The 23,827-nt window shown below is 37.1% G+C and overlaps 1 protein-coding gene across 1 annotated transcript; it reads right to left on the reverse strand.

Annotated features, from left to right (window-relative positions):
- Positions 1–14,941: 14,941 nt before the first annotated feature.
- LOC108989207 lies at positions 14,942–23,417 on the reverse strand. The gene is made up of 3 exons (XM_018962743.1): positions 22,908–23,417; positions 21,654–21,841; positions 14,942–15,263 (listed from the first exon to the last, which is right to left on the reverse strand). The coding sequence occupies exons 1-3, from the start codon at positions 23,415–23,417 to the stop codon at positions 14,942–14,944; spliced, it is 1,020 nt and encodes a 339-aa protein (XP_018818288.1).
- Between the last annotated feature and the right edge of the window lie 410 nt (positions 23,418–23,827).

The raw sequence follows: 23,827 nt of genomic DNA on the forward strand, positions 1-23,827 counted from the left end.
GGCTAGGGCATGAAAGATAACATTATCATCTATACTTCAAGCGCGTGCATGGCACATTACGCGCTTCCAACATTAGATGATCCTAAGCGTACATACGACGTATAAACAAACTCTGCAATGAAAAATTTACCATCCATTATATATATATATATATATATATATATATATGAGAATATGTATATACTTTTTTAAAGCTTGAGGTTCTCATGTACGTAGTGAATTACATGCTCCATTTATTAATCTAATTAATATTGTATTTATAAAAAAAAATAATATGAATCTATAAATATATATATTAATTGTAAAAATCTAATCAATAAAATACTCTCTCACTGCAAGAAAAACGTTTATTTATGATTAGACCATGTAATTATATGTTATGAAAATTATAATTTTCTATTAAAATGAGTATTCAATTCTCGCCGTAAATAACTCATCACAAATACTCGTTTTTCTTATATTGGATCTCAAATAATATTCAGGTTAATTTACAAGAAACAGCTTATGTATATTGTTTTTAATCGTTATTTAATTGGTATAGAATATTGATTCGATCGTTTTGGTGAATGGTGAGGACAGGAAGTAGATTCACGCACCATAGAAGTAGTGCAGGGAAGAGCTAGCAGTATATAATATATAGGGCAATGGCCGTATCTTGACGTATGAAATAAGGCATAGACAGCTAAAGGTGTACGTTTGTCACATGAACAGAACAAATTGAGGCAATTGTCCTTTCGTTTTGGGGACAAGATTGGGACAGACCCTATCTATCCAAATTGAAGACCGTGATTCCCAATCAGAAGGCCTAGCGAAGTTAACTGATTCCCTGAAAAGAAATCAGGACCCTTGGATCGTGACTGGAAGTTGGGTGTCATTCCATGTGACTTGGGTTCACATGGGCTGTCTTTGATGGGCAAGGCATGGTGTTGGTTAGGGTTTTAATTGGATCTATATATATAATAAAGTCGGGGCAGGTATTACATGTGGGCATGCTCAAGCCCCCATGCATGAGCCATTGTCGTATATCTAGGGTTTTCCTTTTCCCATGATTAACTTCTTCTATTTGGAAGAATGATCGATGATTGTTATGGTCTTCTAGTTTTTCAATCATTCAATATCTAAATGGGGAATATTTAGATTTAATTAGCTAATTAAGTGAGAGTACTACTAAAAGTATCTAATCTTATAATTAACATAGCTCTAAATTATTTTCATTTCGAGTTAGTCGAGAGTTAAGAATTATCAATCCCATATGAATGTAATAAGTTTATTATCATCCACTTCTACAGTTAAGTTGTTTGTATTTTGGGAATGGATAGTGTAGAATTAATCCATTTAAATGTTTTGAGTAACTTTAGATACAGTTCTAGGGTCTGTAAGCCTCCCAAACTCTTTTTGAAAAAAAAGTACAGTTTGCTATTAAAAAAATAATTTTTTATGTGTTCCAGATTTACCCACATTTTTCAAAGGGAGTACGCGAGACATGCATATCCTAGAACTGTAAATATCATTTCTCAAATGATTTTGAGACTGAGTTATTGAAAAGATGTTAAACAAAAACTGAGATGCCAACAAAGGATAATCTCAATCCATTAGGGTACGTAGCATGATTAATTATAGCTTGATAGAAAATAAAAATTTTCCCTAAACAATTAAGAAATATTGGGAAAGTGAGAATATAAGGACATGTTGAAGAAAGCAAATTAATAATAATAAAAAAAAAAATCCTATTGGGAATGGGAGACAAGCAAAACTTTAAAAATTTAGCTATATGCAGCGCCTAGCATGAGTGTCTCAATGGACAATTTTAATTAAATTTTATGCTTTTTAATACTTTTAGACTTGTCTTTCTCTTGTTATCATGTTCATATTGACTTCAACATCTGAAATGGCCGAATGAGAGCTGAAAGGCCGTAGAGGCATTTGTCCAATATTATTCTTACACTCGAGTGTGTGTTACAAGTAATCATAACCAACGGGAGCTAAATTTCAGTTTCTCTCCTTAATTATCGCTTATAAGTACTTTATAAGACAAGGAGTAGAGGTTTTCTACATACCAACCTTTAACCTAATTGAGTACTTCTCTAGGATCTTTTCACTAACTTGAAATGAATAGTATCCATTTAGTGTAAAGTATAGAATATTTAATAAATTATCGAGGGTGCTTTTTAAGGATCAAGGTCCCCGGCCTCAAGTTCATACCGCGCGTACTTAAGGGTCTCAAGTGAGAGAAAGATAGACAGATGATGTGCATCTTATAATATAATTTATCACTATAATATAAATATTTCTTTTTTTATCTCTTTTCTATTTGAGATCACCAAAATCAGACATACAATAATAAGAGGAATTTTTTTTTAATTTTTTTTTATTACTTTGAGTGGAAGTTAATTAACCAAATTAACACATACGCACTTATTTGCAATGAAGCCAATGTTAAAGGATTCAAATCTAAGCAATCAATGTTCCTAAGTACTCATCATTTTAGCCAACTATTAACACCAAGTAAAAGAATTATAAAAGATATATAGATAGTTGTTTCAAGAAGCGCTTCATGTCTTTCTAAATAACTAGTTTGTGATGCACGTTATGCAACATGCTCTATGTTTGTGTGTTGGGACAAAGTGTCAAGTCATCGTGCCCTTTATCATGAATTACTTGATGCACGTGCAACAATTGCTAAGACAAAAGGTCGTGATCCCACGAGAGTGAGCTATAGATCATATATATATAGCATGGCTATATATATATATATGATCTATAAGATCATATATTTGATCATTTTAGCTAGTATAAGATCATTTTGTAAATGTGCACCAATTAATTACCAAGTTCATATTTATAACTATGAAAAATTCTTCTTATCAGTCATTATTCATTATCTCATACTCTACACCCTATGAAAAATATTCCTACACCCTATAAAAAAAAAATCATAGATGTGAAGCGTGAAAATGAATCATGGCTGATGCATAGAATTTTTCTTATTACTATAAATCATCTTCATGTTTTCTACTACAACTTACAATGCCAATATTTTTACCCCAATTATATATAGATCTATTAACGAAGAAGGCCTCCAAAAATCATATTGGTACTATTGACAATCAATTTCTCTCCCAATATTTCAAAGACATCTTTATGTAATGTCAAAGAAAAGGTGAAGAAAGAAAAATGGAGACTTGTAAAGCAATTAATTGTTGTGAAATTTGTTTTCTAATGAATATTATTATTGAGTACTTAGCGGTTAGCATGCACCGACACCTCCACAGTCGAAGTGGCCCTAGAGGCAACACTGCATGCAAGAAATTAGCAAATTTTCATGTGACTTTTGAAGCCAAGACAACCCAAAAAGCTTCATCTTTTGGGAAGACCCACAGACACAAAAGGGTCCCACTACTTTGGGTGATTTGTGACATATATTGCCTTATGGAGCTGTTTTTCTTCTTTTTTTTTTTTTTCATTTCTAATTTAATCCAGACTTGAGATCACTACTGCCTAGCTGGGGTTGTCTATACTTCAATCATATCCAAGCAAGTGGGACCTCACCCACCATCACAAAGTGGGCCCTCCCTCTTTCTCTTCCCCGACCAAATGGGTCCCTTGAAACCCAATTCCAACTATGCTCACATAGACTTTATCTGGTAGTACTTGTTTCATTTTCGAATATGTTTATCTCCAAGGAAGTTTTTTCTTTGCATTTTTTTCCTCTTCTGGATGTATATATGCATGTCTGTATATATATGTATGTATGCATGGATGGATGGAATATGGATGAATGCATGGATGAATGCATGCATGTATGCATACATGATTCCTATAGAGATACATATTATATATATATATATATATATATAGACGAGGATTTGGATGAAAGATTGTTGTATATATTAGTTGTGTTGAATCTCATGTACATGTGCATGTCTTCTATTCCATCATCTACTTGATCCAATACGTTTATATATAATAGTCTTTCAATTCTTGAATAAATTTAAGGAGGAGAGGAGGATCGAAATAATTACTAGATCAATAAGATAGAACACTTAATTTCTTTGAGATACATGGAATTCCTAGTAATTATAAGTCGAAACCTATATATCCATCCCAACTAGATTTTGAAAAAAAAAAAATAAAGTTCCACTACTACTAGCTAGCTTGTTTGATCTCATTTCTTTCGTATTTATAACTATTTTCCATATAATTATAATATATAGTAACAACAAAAACAACTTTTACCATTCAACTACTTGAAATTAAATATTAAGATTAAACCGATCGAGTAAGAAATTAAAGAGGTGATTATTATAATAGACTAACCACATCAAACCAATTGTGCAAATATATATAAATATATAAATATATATATCATAGATTAGAGAACAAAACATGTTATTTTATATCATGCAACGACAAAAACAATAATAAAATCGTCACCCACGTACATATTAATTTCTTTGCAAGGTAGGAGGGAGACAACCCACTCGTGGCCTTAAAGCCACCACAATTTAGCTTTTGATTGGTAAGACTAGGTGTGAGGAGGCATGGTAATAAAGTCTACCACAATTATTAGTGATGTGGATGAGTTTTGATTCCTTACTCAGTGACATTAATCATGTCAGCATTGCCTAGCTAGCTTGAAAGAGCTAGATTTGAAGTTCTTATTTTGGGAGAAATACATTTGATGCTAATATTTTGTGGATATTCCACATGAATCTATCATTTTAATAAGAAAAAAGACATGTTTTGAGATGGGTCCAAGTGAATAATTATAGTCATTCCTAAATAAAATTTGATTGCGTATAAAGTATTCATCTAGAGGGGTATGATCTACTCACTAAAGTATTACCGTCACTACAAGAAAAATGGGCTTTTATGGCCATTTAATTGCGGCGAAAAGATTATTTGTGACCAAAACAGATTTATTTTGACTGTAAATAATCATTTCGCAGGAATTAAATGGCCACAAATAAACAGTTTTCTTGTAGTGCGTGCACTATGATTCATGTACTCTTGTGCTCTTTAAGTGAGTAAGATGAATAGAATATAAGCAAATTATCTCCTAGATTAAGACATATAATGCGGCCAATATACAATAAATTAATTAGTAGTGACTATTTAATATAAAGTTACGAGTCAATATATATATATATATATATATATATATAAGTTACGAGTGATACTATTAACAAAAAGTTGTACTATCCCTTGATATTAATACACCAAGTACTATTGCATCCGGCCTTGATCGAAGGTTGCCCACACATTATAAATAGATTGGAAGTATCTCTAGCCATGAATCTAAAATGAATTACAAACTTCTATCCTATACCTATGAAGGCTAGCTTATGGAGATCAATGATGATCAGATAGCTAGATCATTCCTTTTAAAATTTGGTCAAGCTTTTTTCTTTGCTGAATTTAAGGCCGTGTTTGGTAAGCAATGAGACTACTTTATTATTAATATTCACAAATTGTTCACTACTATACTTTAACTATAAAAAAAATGAATATTTGTGACAAATTTTTTTACGATGAAAATAACTATTTGCAACGAAAATAGACTCATTTTAATTGAAAATAATTGGTCGCAAATAAACAGTTTTTTTGTAGTATATATAATTAAAATTAAATGTTTATTATTATTCACAAATCATCTGAAATTACTTCAGCATCCAAACGTAATCAATGATTATATTTGAATAAACATGGTTGAAGATATGCACATTACTGTATTTCAACTGCGCCATCGTGATCAAGTTTCTTACTAATGATTTTATGATACATTAATTTAGGAGATTAGTTTGCTTAGATTACGGAATTGAGTTAAGTGTTAATGTAGTAGTATTATTTGGCTTGAGTTCTTTTTTATTTTATCTTTTGTAAATAACAATACTAATAAAAGCTAAATGCATGGGTTAGACAAATTCGCTTAGTTAGGAAGAAAAAAGAATGGGAATAAAGTTAAGACAACCTTTGGGGTGAAAACAAAAACTTGTGAACCAGTAAATCGGACTGGACCGGAGCGAACCGGTGGGCTTGGTTTGGTGTCGGGTTTGGTCGGTCCAGTACTAGTTTCATTTTTTTTAAAACCGGTCAAAATCGGTCCAGTTTTAGTTTTCTTTTTTCTAACATCGGACCTAACCGGTTCATATATATATATATATATTAATTTTTTATATTATATTAAATATTTTTTATACTATTTTTTATATTATATATAATTTTTTATATATAATTATATATAAAATAATTTTATTATATGATAAATTACTAATTTATATAATGTAAAATTTTGAAATCATATATTACTATAGTCTATTATATTAATAGTTATACTAATATTATATCACTATAGTCTATAATATAATTATATTATATATTATAATATAATATAATATATTATCATTGTATTATTATATACTATAATATATTAAAAAAATTGAATTGAAATTTAATAAATCGAAAGTATTGATTTAGAAGTGTAATCGATATAATATTCTTTAAATCTCTAAATCCATATATATTAATTAAACTTTAAAATATGTCTAAAATCATATGGAATAGGACATTACACTGTAGCAACCACTAGTACTAGAGGTAGGGACAAAAATAGTGTACTGATCTTGAAAGAGACGAGGGGATATCTGACAGCTTAGAAAGAGTACTATATCAGTATCAGCATCGACCTCGTGATTCACACGTGTGGTGTCTCTACACACACAAACATGCACACGTATCAGTATCAGTATCAGTATCAGTATCAGTATCAGTATCAGGAGATTAGGACTTTGTACTGCTTCCTGATCAGTATCAGGAGATTAGGACTTTGTACTGCTTCCTGATCTTTGTTAGATATGCAAATTCTTTTTTTTTTTTTTTCAAGAAATAACTGACAAGATTTTGGTTGGTATTCTTACTTTATTTTTTTCCCTTTGAAAATCATTGAAATAAGTACGCTGAGGTGTGAAATGGCAAATTTCTTTCAAGTTAGACTTAGAAGTAATGATATATTTATAATTTTTTTTATATAATTTATTCTAAATTAATCAATCGCTCCATTAAAATTTACTTTGAATTTTACAAAATTATCTGTTATTTAATATAGAGTTGTATGAGAAATGTAAATTAATCATTTTCCTTTGATCGATAGATTCCTGTAGACAAATTGAATCTAAGATATTAATCACTTCACAGAGTGTTCATGGTATCTAATTCAAAAATCATTTAGTCACGAACGCACGATGATCACCAATTGATAGAAAATATTGTGATACCCTATATGATATGGATAAGAATAGGTAATATATATATGGAATTTCACATAGTTTAGGAAGGAGAAATTCTTGCTCTTTATAAAATTTTAATGAGACTCTAATTGTATCATTGACTAATCATTTTAGAATATAGACTATGTGATTTGAGCCTTCTATTAAAACGTTACAAATAGTATCAGAGCCTATTGAATTCTTTTTGCAAGCGAATTTGTGCACCAAATCACGCACTAATACTGATATATAAGACATCCATTTAATAAAGCGGATTGAATTAAAGATGAAAATAATTTTTATGAGATAGATGACATTTTATTCTCTCAATTTTATTTTTAAAATTTTTTTTTCACTAAAATAATCGTTGGTACGCGATTTAGTACACCAAATTACTTGTATGAGTGTATTATGAGTTCAAAGTCCTCGAAAAGATAAAGTAATCATTTTACAGTAAAAGTGATTTATTATTCATCAACATGACAACATCTATAGCCATAAATTTCTATCATATATTAGTTGAGGAGTATGATAGACTTTACTAGAACCTAGCTTAGATTGGATAAACCATTAGGCTTTGAACAATTTTGTGGAGGTAAAGAGGAAGCTTTAAAATTTGGATAATGCTAAGATGCACACCAAATATGCACCCTAAATATACATACCAGTCCAAATAGATTTTTTTTTTCTTTTAAACATCCTTAACTATTAAAAAAAATACAAATTCACTAATAGTCAATTTTTTAATCATTAAATTAATCATTAAAAAAAATTAAAATATAAAAATAGACACATTTGTGAGTCATACTATCATTTTGTTTAAAAATTCGGTGTGTAGTAATATTGCTCGTTTTGTTGAGTTTTGATGTCTAAAATTCATGAAATTGGGAATTAACCGAAGAGAGGGACCCCAAGAATTTAGGCCTAAACCGTGACTTATCAACCCAAGAAAAGCCCAAAACCCATTTTGGTGAAAACTTAGACCAGAACCGGTTGCCTGTAAAAAATCCTAGGATGCTGCACAACATACATACTTTGTTGCCCAAGATTTTTGTGCTGCAATCCTCCTTCCTCAAAACACTCTTTACATCCCTCATCCATATAGGATTGTGCATTCGGATTTGGATCCCGCTTTTAAAAACCGGTCGGATATCCGCCCAAGTGAATCTAGCAAAAATCCAGGTAGATATCTGAATTTGGGCCAGCTTTAAACCCGGATATTGAGTGTTATACCCGGTTTTTTTGTTTTAATAAAACCCTATATTTTGTTAAAGTTTTTTCAAGAAAATATGATGTTGAAAACCACAACTTTTTTTTTTTTATATATATATAAAAGCCTATATTTTATTAGGGTAATGATGCCCTTCCCTCCCATCTACAACTCGTTTACCTCCCATGACGTGACAATTTAGTTTTTTAAAACATCTAAAATAACTGCTAACAACATAGACTATCGAAACATTTCAAAGTCAAAAGTAAATTTCAGTCCTCTTGCACTCTCTCCCTCTGTATAATATCCTGTTGCAGTTTTACGGCCGCAAGTGCCGATCACCCCCTCTATTGGGACGAAGTGGGAGAACGTAGAATCCTTGGACAGGAGATTAGTCAAGATATGCATGAGAAAATAGCTGTCATTCGGAAGAAGCTCGCCATTGCACAAGAGCGATAGAAAAAGTATGTGAATCAGAGGTGTCGAGAGTTGCAATTTGAAGTAGGAAGCAAAGTATTCTTGAAAGTGGCGCCGATGAAGGGAATTATGCAGTTTGGTAAGAAAGGCAAGCTTAGTCCAAGATATTTAGGCCCTTTTGATGTACTAGAAAGGATTGGAGCTGCAGCATATAGGTTGGCCCTCCCACCACAATTGTCGGCCATTCACGATGTTTTCCATGTCTCTTTGCTTCGAGGGTATGTTCCGGACCCTAAACATGTACTGGAGTATTAGCCTTTCCAAGTCCGCGAGGATTTGACCTATGAGGAATTTCCAGTTGGAATTCTTGCACAAAACTCTCTAGCACTCCGCAAGAAGACCATTTCGTTGGTCAAGGTGCTTTGGAGCAACCACACGGAAAAAGAGGCCACCTGGGAGCTAGAAGAGGACATGAGGATCAAGTGTCCATATTTATTCGATTGAGGTACGTTATCTCGAGGATGAGATTTCTTTTAAGGGGGGAGATTGTGACATACGGGTTCAACTTTAGGGCTTAAAACTAGTATTATATATTTTTTATTTTACTTTTATTATCATATTAGGAAACAGCTAACAAATAGATTAAATTAGTGATTCCTTCCCTATCAAAACTTTTGTATAGTTTATCCATTAGGTTCCCATATTAGATTTGGTTCCTAGTTTGAGACTAACTCCAACTCAAACTCTTCAAAATCCTCTCAGAATTTAAATCCTCGTGGGAATAGGTTCCTAAAGTTTAGGCAACTTCAAATTATAGCCAATCCCCTGAAGATTCACGTTGTTTCCCCCCCATCGTCTATAAAAAAAAAACCCACAAAGCCTCTAAATTATACACACAAAAATCCTTGGAGAAAAAAAAAACTCTTTCACGTAGAGAAAGAAACCCACTCCCGCAAGCACCACCGCAGCGTCCCTCTCGGCAACCAATAGCCACCTTAATGGACCACCTCCCACACAACCACAGAAAACGCCGGCCAACCTAGTTCCGTCGCACCGACTCCCTCAGGTAAGCCCCTGCCGTCGCACGCAACCTTCCTCCCTCTCGATGATTAAGTTTTCAATTCTTTCCCTCTCTAAACTCTCTCTTTCTTTCTCTCCCTCACTCCCTCGGTGTCATACCACCATAGGGACCTCCCAGTTGCACCAACGTCACGTCCAGCCACCCTGAGCCGTTGTCGCACTCAGTCTCTCTCTCGGTGAGTCCCTCACTTTCGCACAGTCATCCCTCTGCTGTCCCGCGTGTTTTAATTTATGAGGAATCCGTTTGTTTCATAGCAGGCCTTCAGCCCTAAGCCCATACGACCAAGTGTATTCTTAAAACAAACAGAGTGTTGGGCTTACTTTAAAAGTCTTGTATTTTAAATTGGGCTTAATTTTATTATACCATTTTAGTAATTTTTGTTGGGCTGGTTATATTTTCAGAAAAACATTACTCTTACATATGCTTTATCTACTTGAATAATACTGAGGCCATAGACACAAATTTTATAAAAAATATTTAAGGGATTTTAAAGTATGTTTTCTAAAAGTATGCTATGAAGCCTATTATTTTAGTTAAGTTCCATTATACGTATTTAATTACATGGAGTATTACGCACACTTTTCTAGGAAATTAGTAACGTCTAGTACCTCGTATAGGTAACGCGCTACAAGTTGGAAATCAGAAAGTAACGCTAAGAGGTAAATAGTATAATCATATAAATGCATGCGTACTGTGAATATTATTGTTATGTATGAAAATATAATATGCTTATGGTGGTTATCTATGCTACGCTAAGAGACAAGTCAAGGTTAGATTCATTTCACGATCTTGAAGAAATATGAGATTATGCTTGAATGAATGAATTTGTTTGATTTATTGAATGTTACTAAGGTCATATGAAAGCCACGAGATGTTCTCATGAACAAGAATATGCCATGTTAAGAAAGTTCATGAAGCCTGATGAATTTTCATGCATTAAGAAAGATAAGAAGTTTTAAAACAGTGCCACGGACTCAAGCGTGGTTAACCACAAGTAAAGTGAAACACATACTCAAGTGTGCTTCACTCCATATTATTCAGCTAAGTGAAACACGGATTTAAGCGTGTTTCACTCCATGTTACTCAGTTAAGTGAAACACGGACTCAAGCGTGTTTCACTCCATGTTAGTTAGTTAGGTGAAATACGGACCCAAGCATGTTTCACTCCATATTAAGACAAGATAAACAAGTTATTATGCATTCACATTACATGCTTGTCATAGTAATGTATGCTTCCGCTCATGTGAATAATGAATATATATATATATATATATAAGCTATGTGAATTTGTGACGATATATGTATATATGCAAAGTCTTTTTCGGAAAGTTATGATATGTGTATGATTGTGAATCTGTGATGCTATATGTATGTTGTGAAGAGTTTTCAGAAATTAAGTCCATGTTAGGCTAGATTACATTTTACAGTATGATATGCTTCTTATTGAGTATTCGACTCATTTTTTTTTGTTTGTCTTCTTGTTTTCTTTATGTCTAATTTTTACAGATGGTGATTATGATGACGCAGAGCTGGATGGCTAGGAGTAGATCTAGTACAAAGACTTAGGAAGAAATAAGTGATATTCACACAAGAACTATAATTTGTTTATGTCATTCGTAGGATTGATTTATGTTCTTTCACTTTACGTTTAGTTTCAAAACAATTATGTTCATTTCAGTTTTTTATGCTTTTCAATAAACGAGGTAATTCAGGATACGAATCTCTTTATCGGGCATTATGTTATAAATGTTAGTAACATCTCTATCCTATGGGAACGGGGTGTTACAGCTTCCCTAGTTTTTGCACTTGAGTTGGTTCTAAGTAATGGTGGGTTCTACTAAGATAGAGGATGTTACATTTATCATTTTGGAATGTATGGTTCTACAACTTCTACTTATATGATGCTTCCATTATTTTTTTTCTTTTGCCCATGAGGGTAATGGCCATTTTTTGAAGGTCGAATGTTATAGAGAAAGCCAAATCATATTGTCATATGTACAATTTTGGTCAGGGATAAAAATTAGTGTTTTGGTCTGGTTGAAAATGAGTTATAATGTGTACAGATTTTGGTTGATTGTCATGTGTACTAAATTAGTTGAAAATTAGTTATATGTACTGTTTCTGGTTGTATTGTAATGTGTAGTAGGTCAGTGGAAAATTAATTGCAATGCATGCATTTTTTGGCCGAGTTGTAATGTCTACTATTGAGTTGTAATATGTACTCCAATTATGTTTAAAATGATTATGCTAAAAACTAGATGTTTTGAGTTGATGAAGTAAAATTTGTTGTGATGGAAGTTGCAACGAATCAGAAAAGCATTTTGATCTGCTTAAGGTCAATCTTTTGGCCCCTCTAGCAGCTTTTGCATGAGCCCTCAGCTTCGTGTTAAGGGCCAAAAGTGTTCATAGATGGCTTTTGGAATAGCACTAAAAAAAGTGCATGGTGAATTACGTGGTTGATACCTTTCCACATGAAAGTATTACCGTTTGAAAGTCCTTTTCTCCAATTTTCCTAAGTTTTTAATCAACATGTCTCTAAATACACGTGTAATGAAAATAACGAGCAAATATCTCTAACTACAGGTGTAATGCAAGCACAACTCACCTGCAATTAACCAACAAAGATTTACATCAATAAGTGAGTGTAAAATATCACTTGCTTACAATCCATAATATCTCTAACTACAAGTCACTGATTACAACATTATAAGCCTTCGTGGAGGATTGCTTTGAGTTTGAGCAGCTTCGGCCACCAACTGTTCATTTAGTTCCCTTTCTGTCATGCTTGTACCATATTCAGGGTTTTTTTTTTCTACCCAAGTAAAAAAGTTGCATGATTGGCCAAAGTTGCATGATAAGTTGCACGACTTATCCAATACCATATTCAAAGTGCATGGAAATTTATCCAAGACGGACCACATTCAAAGTGCACGGAATGAAAGAATAAAGAACTAATCTTTATAAACAATTTAATCCCAAATTGACTCCAACAAAATAACAGGAAGTGCCTTGAGTTTGCAGGCAAATTCAGTTTGTTACCTACATAATTTCAACCAAAAGAGAGAAAGAAACCAGGTTTACAAACCGATATATCAAACTCCAAAATGGAACTTATTCTAGCTGGTGGGTGAAGTTGCGAGAGAGATGATGATCAGTGGGGAGAAAGTGTGGGGAGGATTGAAATTTATTTTTGAATTTCAGATATTGTTTGATAGTTTGTGTTGCTGAGGACTTATTTTAGAGGTAAAAAACTAAGCTGCCACATCATGGGTGGTAAACGAGTTATAGACGGGAGGGAAGGGTATCATTATCCATTTTATTAAAGCCTTTTTCAGGAAACAATGATGTTTTTTTTTTTTTTGAATAAACCTCTATATTTCATTAATATGTCAAGTAAAACAATTGTCTCTGTTAAGGCATCCCACAATACTTTCTTTCCTTCTATAAACAAAGCTTTTTTTGCTAAGGTATAAGCTACCATGTTTTTCTCTCTATGAGTAAAATGTATTGACCAGTGTGTATTGTTCTTAAAATGAATCCTAACATCATCTACTAAAGAACCATAAGAAGTCCGCACCTCGTCTTCACTAGAAACTGACAAGATGACCTCCTTTGAATCTCCTTCGAATTCTACTTTCTAAAGCTAAAGAGCACTGCACAGCTCCACTGCTATCCTCAATGCTTGACATTCTGCAATGGTTGCCTCTTCTACATATCCTTTTTGATCACACACAGCAGCTAAAACCTTCCCAGTCTCATCTCTAATTATAATCCCTACTCCCATTTTCTTTCGTTTTTGATCCAATGAAGCATCCCAATTAATTTTGATATATCCACAATCTGGTTTTTTCCAAGTCAAAGTATCTGCACCTCTGACCTGCTTGGTTTTTTCCAAAGTATTGCCCAAAGTATGCACTGCTTGGTAGTCCTTTACAATAGTCTTAGTAGATAGCATAAGTCTATTGGGGAATTCCATTCTATTTTCAAAGACCACACCATTCCTTCGAAACTAAACATTCCTAAGGTTTGCCGCCATCTCCTCCAACTAGCCCTTGTTTGGAGACTTCCTGCATTTATCCCACAATAGCAGAAAATAATTTTCAAATCTGCCCCACTTTTGAACACTGCTTTTATCACTACCCCAAATGTCATTTGCAGCATGACACTCCCATAATGCATGCATCATAGTTTCTTCTTCAGTTTTACACATAGGACATTTTTTATCCTTCACCACTCCTCTTTTAAACAAGTTCACTTTGGTAGGCAGTAAATTGTTTCCCGCTTTCCATAAAAACATTCTAATTACAGCAGGTACTTCTAGCTCCCATATGTTCCTCCAGCTTTCATCTTCTTTTATACCTCTTGAACACTCTCCTTTCATCCTCTCCCTTCTATCCATAAGCAAATAGTAAGCACTTCTCACCGAGAAGTTGCCCTTTTTTGAAGGTCCCCAATACATCCTATCTTTTGCTCTACCTCTACTCAGTGAGATAGTAAGAATGTTTTCTGCCTCTTCAGTATTAAAAATGGATCTAACCACTCCTTCATCCCATTCACCCTTGTGTTTATCAATTAAGGCTTTTACTTTTGAGTCTTCCGGCAACACAGCTACATGTGATTGGACCATGAAAGTGGAAGGGCTAGGAAGCCACTTTTGTCCCCATATCTTGATGTGCCTCCCATCTCCTACCCTCCATCTGATTCCTTCTTTCAAAAGATCCCTGGCAGAGCAGATGCTTCTCCATATTAGAGATGGTTGTGAGGACAATTTTACTTCCAAGAAGCTGGATTTTCTATAGTATATCTCCTTATAAATTGTTGTAGCCAAAGAGTTAGGAAAATTAAGGAGCCTCCATCCTTGTTTTGCAAGAAGAGCTGTGTTAAAGCTCTCCAAATCCCTAAAGCCCAAACCTCCCCTACCTTTTTGTAGTCCCATTCCCATTTCCTCCAAACAATACCCTTACCTTCCTACTGTCTTCCCCACCAGAATTTTGCAAATAGTCCATTGATCTCCTGACACAATTTCTTTGGAAGTTTGAATATACACATGGTGTATGTTGGTATGGCCTGTAAGACAGCCTTGATCAGGATCTCTTTACCAGCTTGTGAAATGAATTTGTTCTCCCAACTGCTCATTTTTTGCCATATTCTTTCTTTGAGGTTTTTGAAAGTGTTAAACTTTGATCTTCCTACCATAGCAGGAAGACCAAGATACTTCTCATATGTTCCACATACAACAGAATTCCCAGCCTCCAAGATAGCCTTTTTGACCTCTGCTTTGGTATTACTGCTGAAAAAAAAAAACAGTCTTCTCTTTGTTAAGGAACTGGCCTGAGGCCTTTTCATAAATTTTTTGCACCTCTTGTAACTTTCTCCACTCCTCTATCCTTGCTCTCCCAAATAAGATACAATCGTTTGCAAAAAGCAGATGATTGATACTTGTACCACCTCTAGCCACTTGCACTCCTCTAGTGAATTGCCTTTTCTCATAATAGTTAAGAAGGGAACTTAAGCCTTCTGCACATATTAAAAAGAGGTAGGGTGACAAGGGATCCCCTTGTCTCAATCCTCTTGAAGGCTTAAACTTATACCCAGGGGCACTATTAATTAACACTAAATATGAGACTGATTTAAAACACTTCATTACAAGGTTCACCCACTTCTCACAAAAACCCAACTTAACCAAAACAGCCTCCAAAAAAGCCCACTCATGTGCTTGTCATAGGTTTTAGACATATCTAACTTCATAGCCATACTCCCCAGTTTCCCCTTCTTCCTAGTTTTCATGGAATGCAGCAGCTCATAAGCCACCATTGTGTTATCATGAATCAATCTACTAGGAAGGAAATCACTCTGGTTTAGGGAAATGATTTCAGCTAAGACCCCTTTGAACCGATTTGTGATAGCTTTGGGAACTATTTTATACATGACATTACGCAAACTAATTGGTCTGAACTCACTGACCTTTTTTGAGGGCCTCCTTATGAGAGAAACGTTCTGTCCCAGCCTGATCTGTGACTTCCTGTGTGTAACGCCCGTCCTTGTGGTGGGACTTTTTATAAAATATTTTTATTAAAAGACGACAGGAATTACCGTCCGATTTAAAACTTTTTACTTGCATACCCAGGGTGCGAGACTCCACGTTTATAAATCAAATGTGCTTTGACAATAAAAAATGTTTACAGCGGAAAACATTAATTTTTACAATTAAAAGGCCTCTCGTGCGTTTAAAACTCGTGCCTAGACTTCTGTGCTCTTCTCCATGGGCCGTGTCCATCCCGATCATGCAGTTCTTGTGGGGGGAGGGACATGCATAAAAACTAAAATGAGTTGAAGACTTGTAAGCATTACTTCATACAGTTAAAATATAAGAATATAGGTTTTCATTCATGCATTCATCACTCGTACATACTATTACGTGCATGCATACGTGTCATACATGCGTTCATTTGAAAACGTCACTGGACGGGATTTTTCTCTTTTAAACATGAGCTTCCTTTTCGTAAAACGTTTCTCCCATCAATGCCTTCATTTCTTCAAGAGTTCGTGCATGTTTACGTGCATATGTGCATTCTTTTGAAAACTTCACTGGACGGGGCTTTTCTTTCAAAAGGCTTTCCTTTCTTTAAAACGTGTCCCTCGTCAGTGCCTTTATTTCTTAAAGGTTCGTGCATTCATGCGTTCATACATACATGCATACATCCATTCGTTCTTATCACTTTCATAGGCCAGTACACACTGTTATGCCCGTGTGTTGGGGTTAACGGTCTTCCTTTAGACCAGGATTCCACCCCTGACCACGGGTTGGGAATCCCTTTCATAAGGGGCAGCACTGGGTGCACTTCCAGTACTACTTACCCGGCATTGCAATCTGTCCATTCATTGGTACCATTTTTCATTCATTCATGTGGCCGTTACGTATCTTCATACATTTCATGTTTTCATTTCTTTCTTTCTTGCTTTTCATTCATTCGTTCATGTCAGCTTGAGCGAGCTGGAGCTTTCATTCAGTTCTTTCTTTCATTGAATAGTCCTTTCATTTCATGAGAAAACATTTCTTTTCATGAGAAAGCATCGTTTGGGGCGTAAGCCCGAAAGTGGTCTTTTCCTTTTTCAGTTCATTTCAGTCCTATCCTTTCTTTAACAGTTCATTCGTGATAATGTCATTTAAGAACATACATGGGTTTAAACATTAGCTTTCGTGGCAGCCATAAGCGTCACCTTGAACGTTGTCAATCATGGCGTCCACAAGCATCACCCTGTGGCGCACAATAGAGCGTCGGTTCGTAGGATCCATTAAAGCATACGTTGTCATGCCTTTCTTGCATATTCATCAGTTTATGGATTTTCTTAGAAAATACATACAATAGATACAGCGTATAGTCATCCATTCATATGCGTACAATTAATACTTTGGGTGCGTAAACAGGGGCTGCCAAGGAGGGGCCGTACATACTTATACCTTTGAACACTTAGCATTTTCTTTCTTTAAGCGTCTTTCGTTTCTTTTCGTGAGCATCTTAAAGGAAAAGCGTTTCTTGTATCTTGGAAAACTCTAGAAGAGTATGAACGTAATACTTACCTGGACTCCATGCTATTTGCATGTCATGCAGTCCATTCATGTGCTTGTCAGATGGCAACCTGCATGCATACACATACCTTAGTGTCATTCTCTATCTAATGCATAAGCAACTTAAACTAGAATTAGAGCTACACATCACTTAGAACACTCTCATTCTATCCTGTGCACTTACATGCTCTTTACTATGTTAAACCCTTCAGGGACCACTTAAGGTCACCACATCTTCCAACTCAAAGTCTTGCCTCAAGTGCTCATCCACTAAAGTGAACTCATGATTCACCTTAGGATTAAGATACTAAGACATTCGTCTTACTCTTCTTATTGACCACATTCCTACGCATGATTCCGACCGATGGACTCACGCATCCCAATCCTAGATAATATGCCCGTCACTACCTTCATGCATCTTAGCCCATACTAAATCCACATTCCATCCATATATGCCACACGGCTCTAAGCCAACTCTGAGGCTTAAGCATCGTGCAACTATGCTCAAGACAAATTATCTATTACATATGGTGAATCCGTCCGACACGTGTCTCACCATGTTACTCATGTACCTTACATATGGTGATCACCTGTTCGTAGGGACAAGAGCCATACTCCAATACCAACCTTCTTTTAACCCGGCTAACATGACTCTTCACGCTACCCGTCCCTTTTGACAGTTCATCCCAACACTTGACATGACAGGACTCCAATCACAACTACACCTTATGTCACGTCATATAGCTTGAGATTGCCCCCAAGCTACACCATGACCTTGTCACATCACCTGACATCCCGTTACATCATTTCTACGCCAACTCCTAACTCATCACGAGTACGGTTCCTCACATACTCCTATCACACCGTGATACCTCGTCACGTTCCCGTTACGCCATTCCTACACTCTTAACACTTCACCCATCATAAGCATGACTGCCAATAACCACGTCACTTCATGACGTTGCCCAGTTATGCTTCCGTTGCATACTCTCACACTTGTCCCACTACTTCACCCATCACAACACAACTGTCAATAGTTATGTCACTTCGTGACATTCCTCAGTCATGCTTCCGCTGTGCACTCTTATACTTGTTCTATTACTTCACGCATACTTCTAGCCATAAGTCCATCACGGTGACACTTGCCACCTCAGACTACAGGCTGCGCCATAACTACTTCAGGACACTATTCTACAGTTCCCGATACTACCCATCACGTTCCACGCCCATAAATCACATAACCATCCTTATCTCTACGACACGCCACACGGGATGTCGCTGCCACGTGGAGTACACTCCACGTATACTCCCTTCACATACGCCACATCACCACTATGGCATACCCGTCATATGATGCATCACTATATCACATGGAGTACACTCCTCGTGTACTCCCTTCACATGCATTACGCCACATTACCATTATGCCATACTCGCCATATGGTGCATCAGTATACCACAAGGAGTACACTCCACGTGTACTCCCTTCATGCACACTACGCCACATCACCATTATGGCATACCCGCCATATGGTGCATCACTCCATCACATGGAGTACGCTCCACATGTACTCCCTTCATACACATCATGCCACATCACCATTATGGCATACCCACCATATGGTGCATCACTATACCACATGGAGTACACTCATCATGTACTCCCTTCATACACACTATGCCACATTACCATTATGGTATACTAGCCATATGGTACATCACTCTACCACATGGAGTACACTCCACGTGTACTCCCTTTACATACGCTACATTACCACTATGGCATACCCGCCATATGGTGCATCACTCCACCACGTGGAGTATACTCCACGTGTACTCCCCTCATACACACTACACTACATCACCATTATGGCATACTCGCCATATGGTGCATCACTCTGCCATATGGAGTACATTCCACATGTACTCCCTTCATATACCATACCCCACACAGAGTACACTCAGCGTGTACTCTTCTCGTTCCACAATATGTCAGAAGGGTATATTTTACATATATTCTCCTTATTTCTCACTATGCCACACACAAAGTACACCCAGCGTGTACTCTTTCCATTCCACATACACCACGTCACCATTACAACACAATCCACAACACTACACAGCACACTTCCCAATTACATCCAACACTTCACAACACACTACACGGCACAATACATCTCCATCCAACACATAAATGCCCAACACCTCACATATGCATCATATCACCACACTACACAAATATGCCCAACACTTCATCACATCGCACCACATCACAACACCACACTCCACAATATCAACAGCACAGTCCACAACCTAATCAACTAATCAATATCTAGCATAATTAACAAGGGATAGAGGGTTATACCATCGATGGGATAACCCGTGCATTGCTCATTGATCGTCATAGCTGATGATGTCAGAAGTGTCGTACGTGGCGGCTAACCCACGTACATTAACTGTTTAGCCGTTTAGATAGCTAGGTGTGGTCTTGGAAAGGCTCGTGGTGGCCTTGTGATGGTGGCAAGGAGCGTAATACGGTAGATCTAGCTGTGTACAGTGGAGGTCAGCCACGCGCAGTGGCTGTCCATCTCGTGCAGTGATTACCCACCACATAAAGTGGTGGTTTGGACCTAGGGTTGGGTTGAGGGGTTGCTGGTGGAGCTCACGGTGGCACTGGGGTGGCGCCATGGTGGTTCACGACGGCGGATCTGGCCACACGGTGGAGGAGAAGTCGTGGGAGAGTGAGAGAGAGTGTGCGTGCATGGGTGGTAGATCGGGGCCGTAGGTGGTTGGGTTGGCTTGGTGGCGGCCTGAGGAGGCTCAAGGTGGCAGTTACCAGCCATGGGTGGCGGCGCACGGCGGTGGAGGGGTGCAACCCGTGCGTTGGAGAGAGGGAGAAGCCGTGCATGAGTGAGAGGCTTGAGAGGGGTGGAGAGCTTGGCTGACTTGGAGGAGCTCGGGGAGGACCCATGGTGTCGCTTGGTGGCCGTGGGTGCCGTATACAGTGGTGCTAGAGGCCACACACGGTGAAGCCGTGCGTGGGTCTCCTTGTGCGTGCGTGTGTGCGACGGAGGGGGAAGGTGGCTGCATGGGAGGTGCTGGTTTTGCTGGATGGTGGTGGCCGGTGGCAGAGTAAGATGCCGTGGAGGTGGTCACGCTGGAGGACGGCGCACGGCGGCGCTAAGGACAGCAAGCCCATTCGGGCTTTGCACTTCTAGTGGAGAGGAAGAGGGGCTGGGCTAGGGAGGCTCGCCGGAGTGGGAGCAAGTTGTTGGTGGTGGAGGTGACGTTCACTGGCGCACGGTGCAGGGTTGTGCATTGGAGGCTTCGGCGTGAAGAGAGGCACGCTGCGTACTACGTACACCGAAGGAGAGAGGGAGGAGAGATAGGCGGCTGGGGAAAAGTGAGGGAGAAGGAGAAGGGGGTCTGGGTATTTAATCCAGTCCCTTCGTCTGGAGATCTACACAACGATCTAACGACGAGGGATTAAAACACTGATTTGAAAATGCGTAAATGTTAACTTAATTAAAAGCACTCAGGGGAATTAAGGTAGAATATTATTTTAAACTAACTTTAAATTTATAAAATAATATTCCTTCATCATTAATAAAATGATAAAGTCTCACTTAACATATTAAAGAGAATAAAACCATTGAATTAATAAAAGCTTTCAACATAATTTAAATCTCATAATATCTTAAATAATTGAAATCATTTTAATAATAATATTAAAATGATTTCCGACAATTATAATATTTTTGGAGCTCTTCAATAATATTATGATTGTCGTATTTAAGATCAATCTTAATTCAATAATACTGGAATTACTCCTTATAAATATTTTCAGCATATTTAAAACACTGGGCATGCCCTAGAAGTCACACGATATCTTTCGAAACACGCCATCATGGTTCGACATGCATGACAAGTCTCGCAGTCGCTAGATAGAAGGGCCAGACAATTTACAAAATCTCTACCCTCGGGATTTGCTTACGTCATAAAGACGGAACATACGTTATAAAGAAGAAGCGTACGTAAGAAGGAAGGAGCAGGGTATGACACTGTGGGTGTTTAAAAACTTTATCATGCAAACAGTCATTTCTTCTAAACCATATCACCCTCATTGTGATTGCAACCTCATCTAATTCCCCTGGATCAAGAGTGTCAACTACGCCTGCCCAAACATTGAAAATCAAATCACTCTGAAGAGATAGCTTCTGCACTTTCTTTGGACCTTGACACCACACATCTTTGGCAGCAATACATCCCCATAAGGCATGGCCAGAAGTCTCAGGTTCCTGTTTGCATATCAGACAGAGGTTGTCCTCTACTACCTTTCTCCTTTTCAAGTTAGCTAGAGTGGGGAGAGCCTCACTACATGCTCTCCATAGAAACACCTTGGTGGCATGAGGTACTTTCAGTTTCCAAATTGTCTTCCACACTTAGCAGTTCCTGGTTCTGACTGATGAAGCTCTCCATTTCTTTGCTGAGATGATATCCACTTTTAACTGTGTAGATGCCATTAGGAGTAAACTTCCATATTAATTTGTCTTCTCTCCCCCCCTAAGCTTATTGGAATGGCTTTGATGCCCTCTATTTCCTGTTGAGTAAAAAGTTCAAAAAGGAGAGATTCCCTCCATTGCTTCAATTGAGGGTCAATGAGATCACTAACTTTGCCACACCAGCAATCTGCTTCACAAAATGTCAAGGTCTTTTGAGAAGGTAATGAAGGTATCCATCTGTCTTACCAAATGTTTACTGCTTGGCCATTACCAATCCTCCATATGAGACATTTTTTTAACGGTTTTAAGCCAGCATATATGCCTCTCCATGCAAAGGAAGGCCCTGTCCCCAACTTAGCTTCAAGCAAACCAACTTTGTTAAAATATTTTGCTTTAGTATTTGTGCCACTAGGGATGTTGGATTTTGTAGGATCCTCCAGCCTTGCTTTGAGAGTAAAGCAAAATTAAAACATCTTAGGTCTCTGAACCCAAGTCCACCAATTTCCTTGCTGTCACTGAGTTGCTTCCAATTGACCCACTGAATTTTGGAGGAATCCTCATTGAAACCCCACCAAAATTTTCTGAGAATCTGGTTCAGCTTATTGGTAATAGATGCTGGTAGCAAAAACATTCCCATTGCATAGGTGGGGATGGCTTGGAGAACTGCCTTGAGTAGGTTCTCCTTGCCTGCAGCAGAAAGAAACTTAGTTCTCCAATTGGTTACTCGAGTCCATGTTCTGTCAATTAGGGAATGGAATGAGGCTATCTTTTGCCTACCCACCAAAGCAGGTAAGCCTAAGTATCTTTCAAAACTAGAAGTGGATTGGACACCTGCTAACTGCAAGATCTGTTATTGAGTTACCTGGGCAGTGTTCTTACTGAAGAAAATGGTAGATTTGTCTTTGTTTAAAACCTGTCCTGAGCCTTTCTCATATAAATCTAGGATATTAAGTACACAATTGAGTTCCTCAAGCTTTGCTTGACAGAACAAGAGACTATCATCAACAAAGAACAAGTGGTTCATTGTGATTGGACCTCTTCCAATTGAAACAGGAGTTAAGTTGCCACATGCCTCAGCTTGATTTAGAAGAGAAGTGAGGGCTTCTGCACATAAAATAAATAAATAAGGAGACAAAGGATCTTCTTGTTTTAGGCCTCTAAAAGGCAAGAAACGCTGTTGAGGTTCTCCATTTACAAGGATTGAGTAAGAAACAGAATTGAGGCATGCCTGGATGATGTGGATCCAGTGTACAGGAAATTCCATCTTGGTCATGATGGCTTCAATGAATTTCCACTCTACCCTATCATAGGCCTTGCTCATGTCCAATTTAAGGGCCATGAAACCTCTTTTGCCTTTCATTCTTGAATTCATAGTGTAGTATCTCATAGGCTACAAGAGTGATATCAGATTTGAGCCTTCCAGGTACAAATGCACTCTGGTTGGGGGCAATGATCTTGGGCAGTAGATGTTTCAGCCTATTTGCAATGGTTTTAGACACAACCTTGTATAGTACATTATAAAGGCTAATAGGCCTATAGTCAGCTACTATTTTTGGGCTTTGAACTTTGGGGATGAGTGAAATAAAGGTATCATTAATATCATGGAGAGAGCCACCATGATTTAGAAACTTAAGGGCATAACTGCACACTTGTTCACCTACCACCTCCCAGTGTTTTTGATAGAATTAAGCAGGGAACCCATCAGGACCTGGCGACCCTATAGGGTTCATTTGAAAAACAACTATTGTAATGTCTTCCCTAGTGAAAGGGTTTATAAGCCAA

This window comes from Juglans regia, unplaced genomic scaffold, assembly GCF_001411555.2.
Source record: "Juglans regia cultivar Chandler unplaced genomic scaffold, Walnut 2.0 Scaffold_687, whole genome shotgun sequence".
Classification (NCBI taxonomy): Eukaryota; Viridiplantae; Streptophyta; class Magnoliopsida; order Fagales; family Juglandaceae; genus Juglans; species Juglans regia.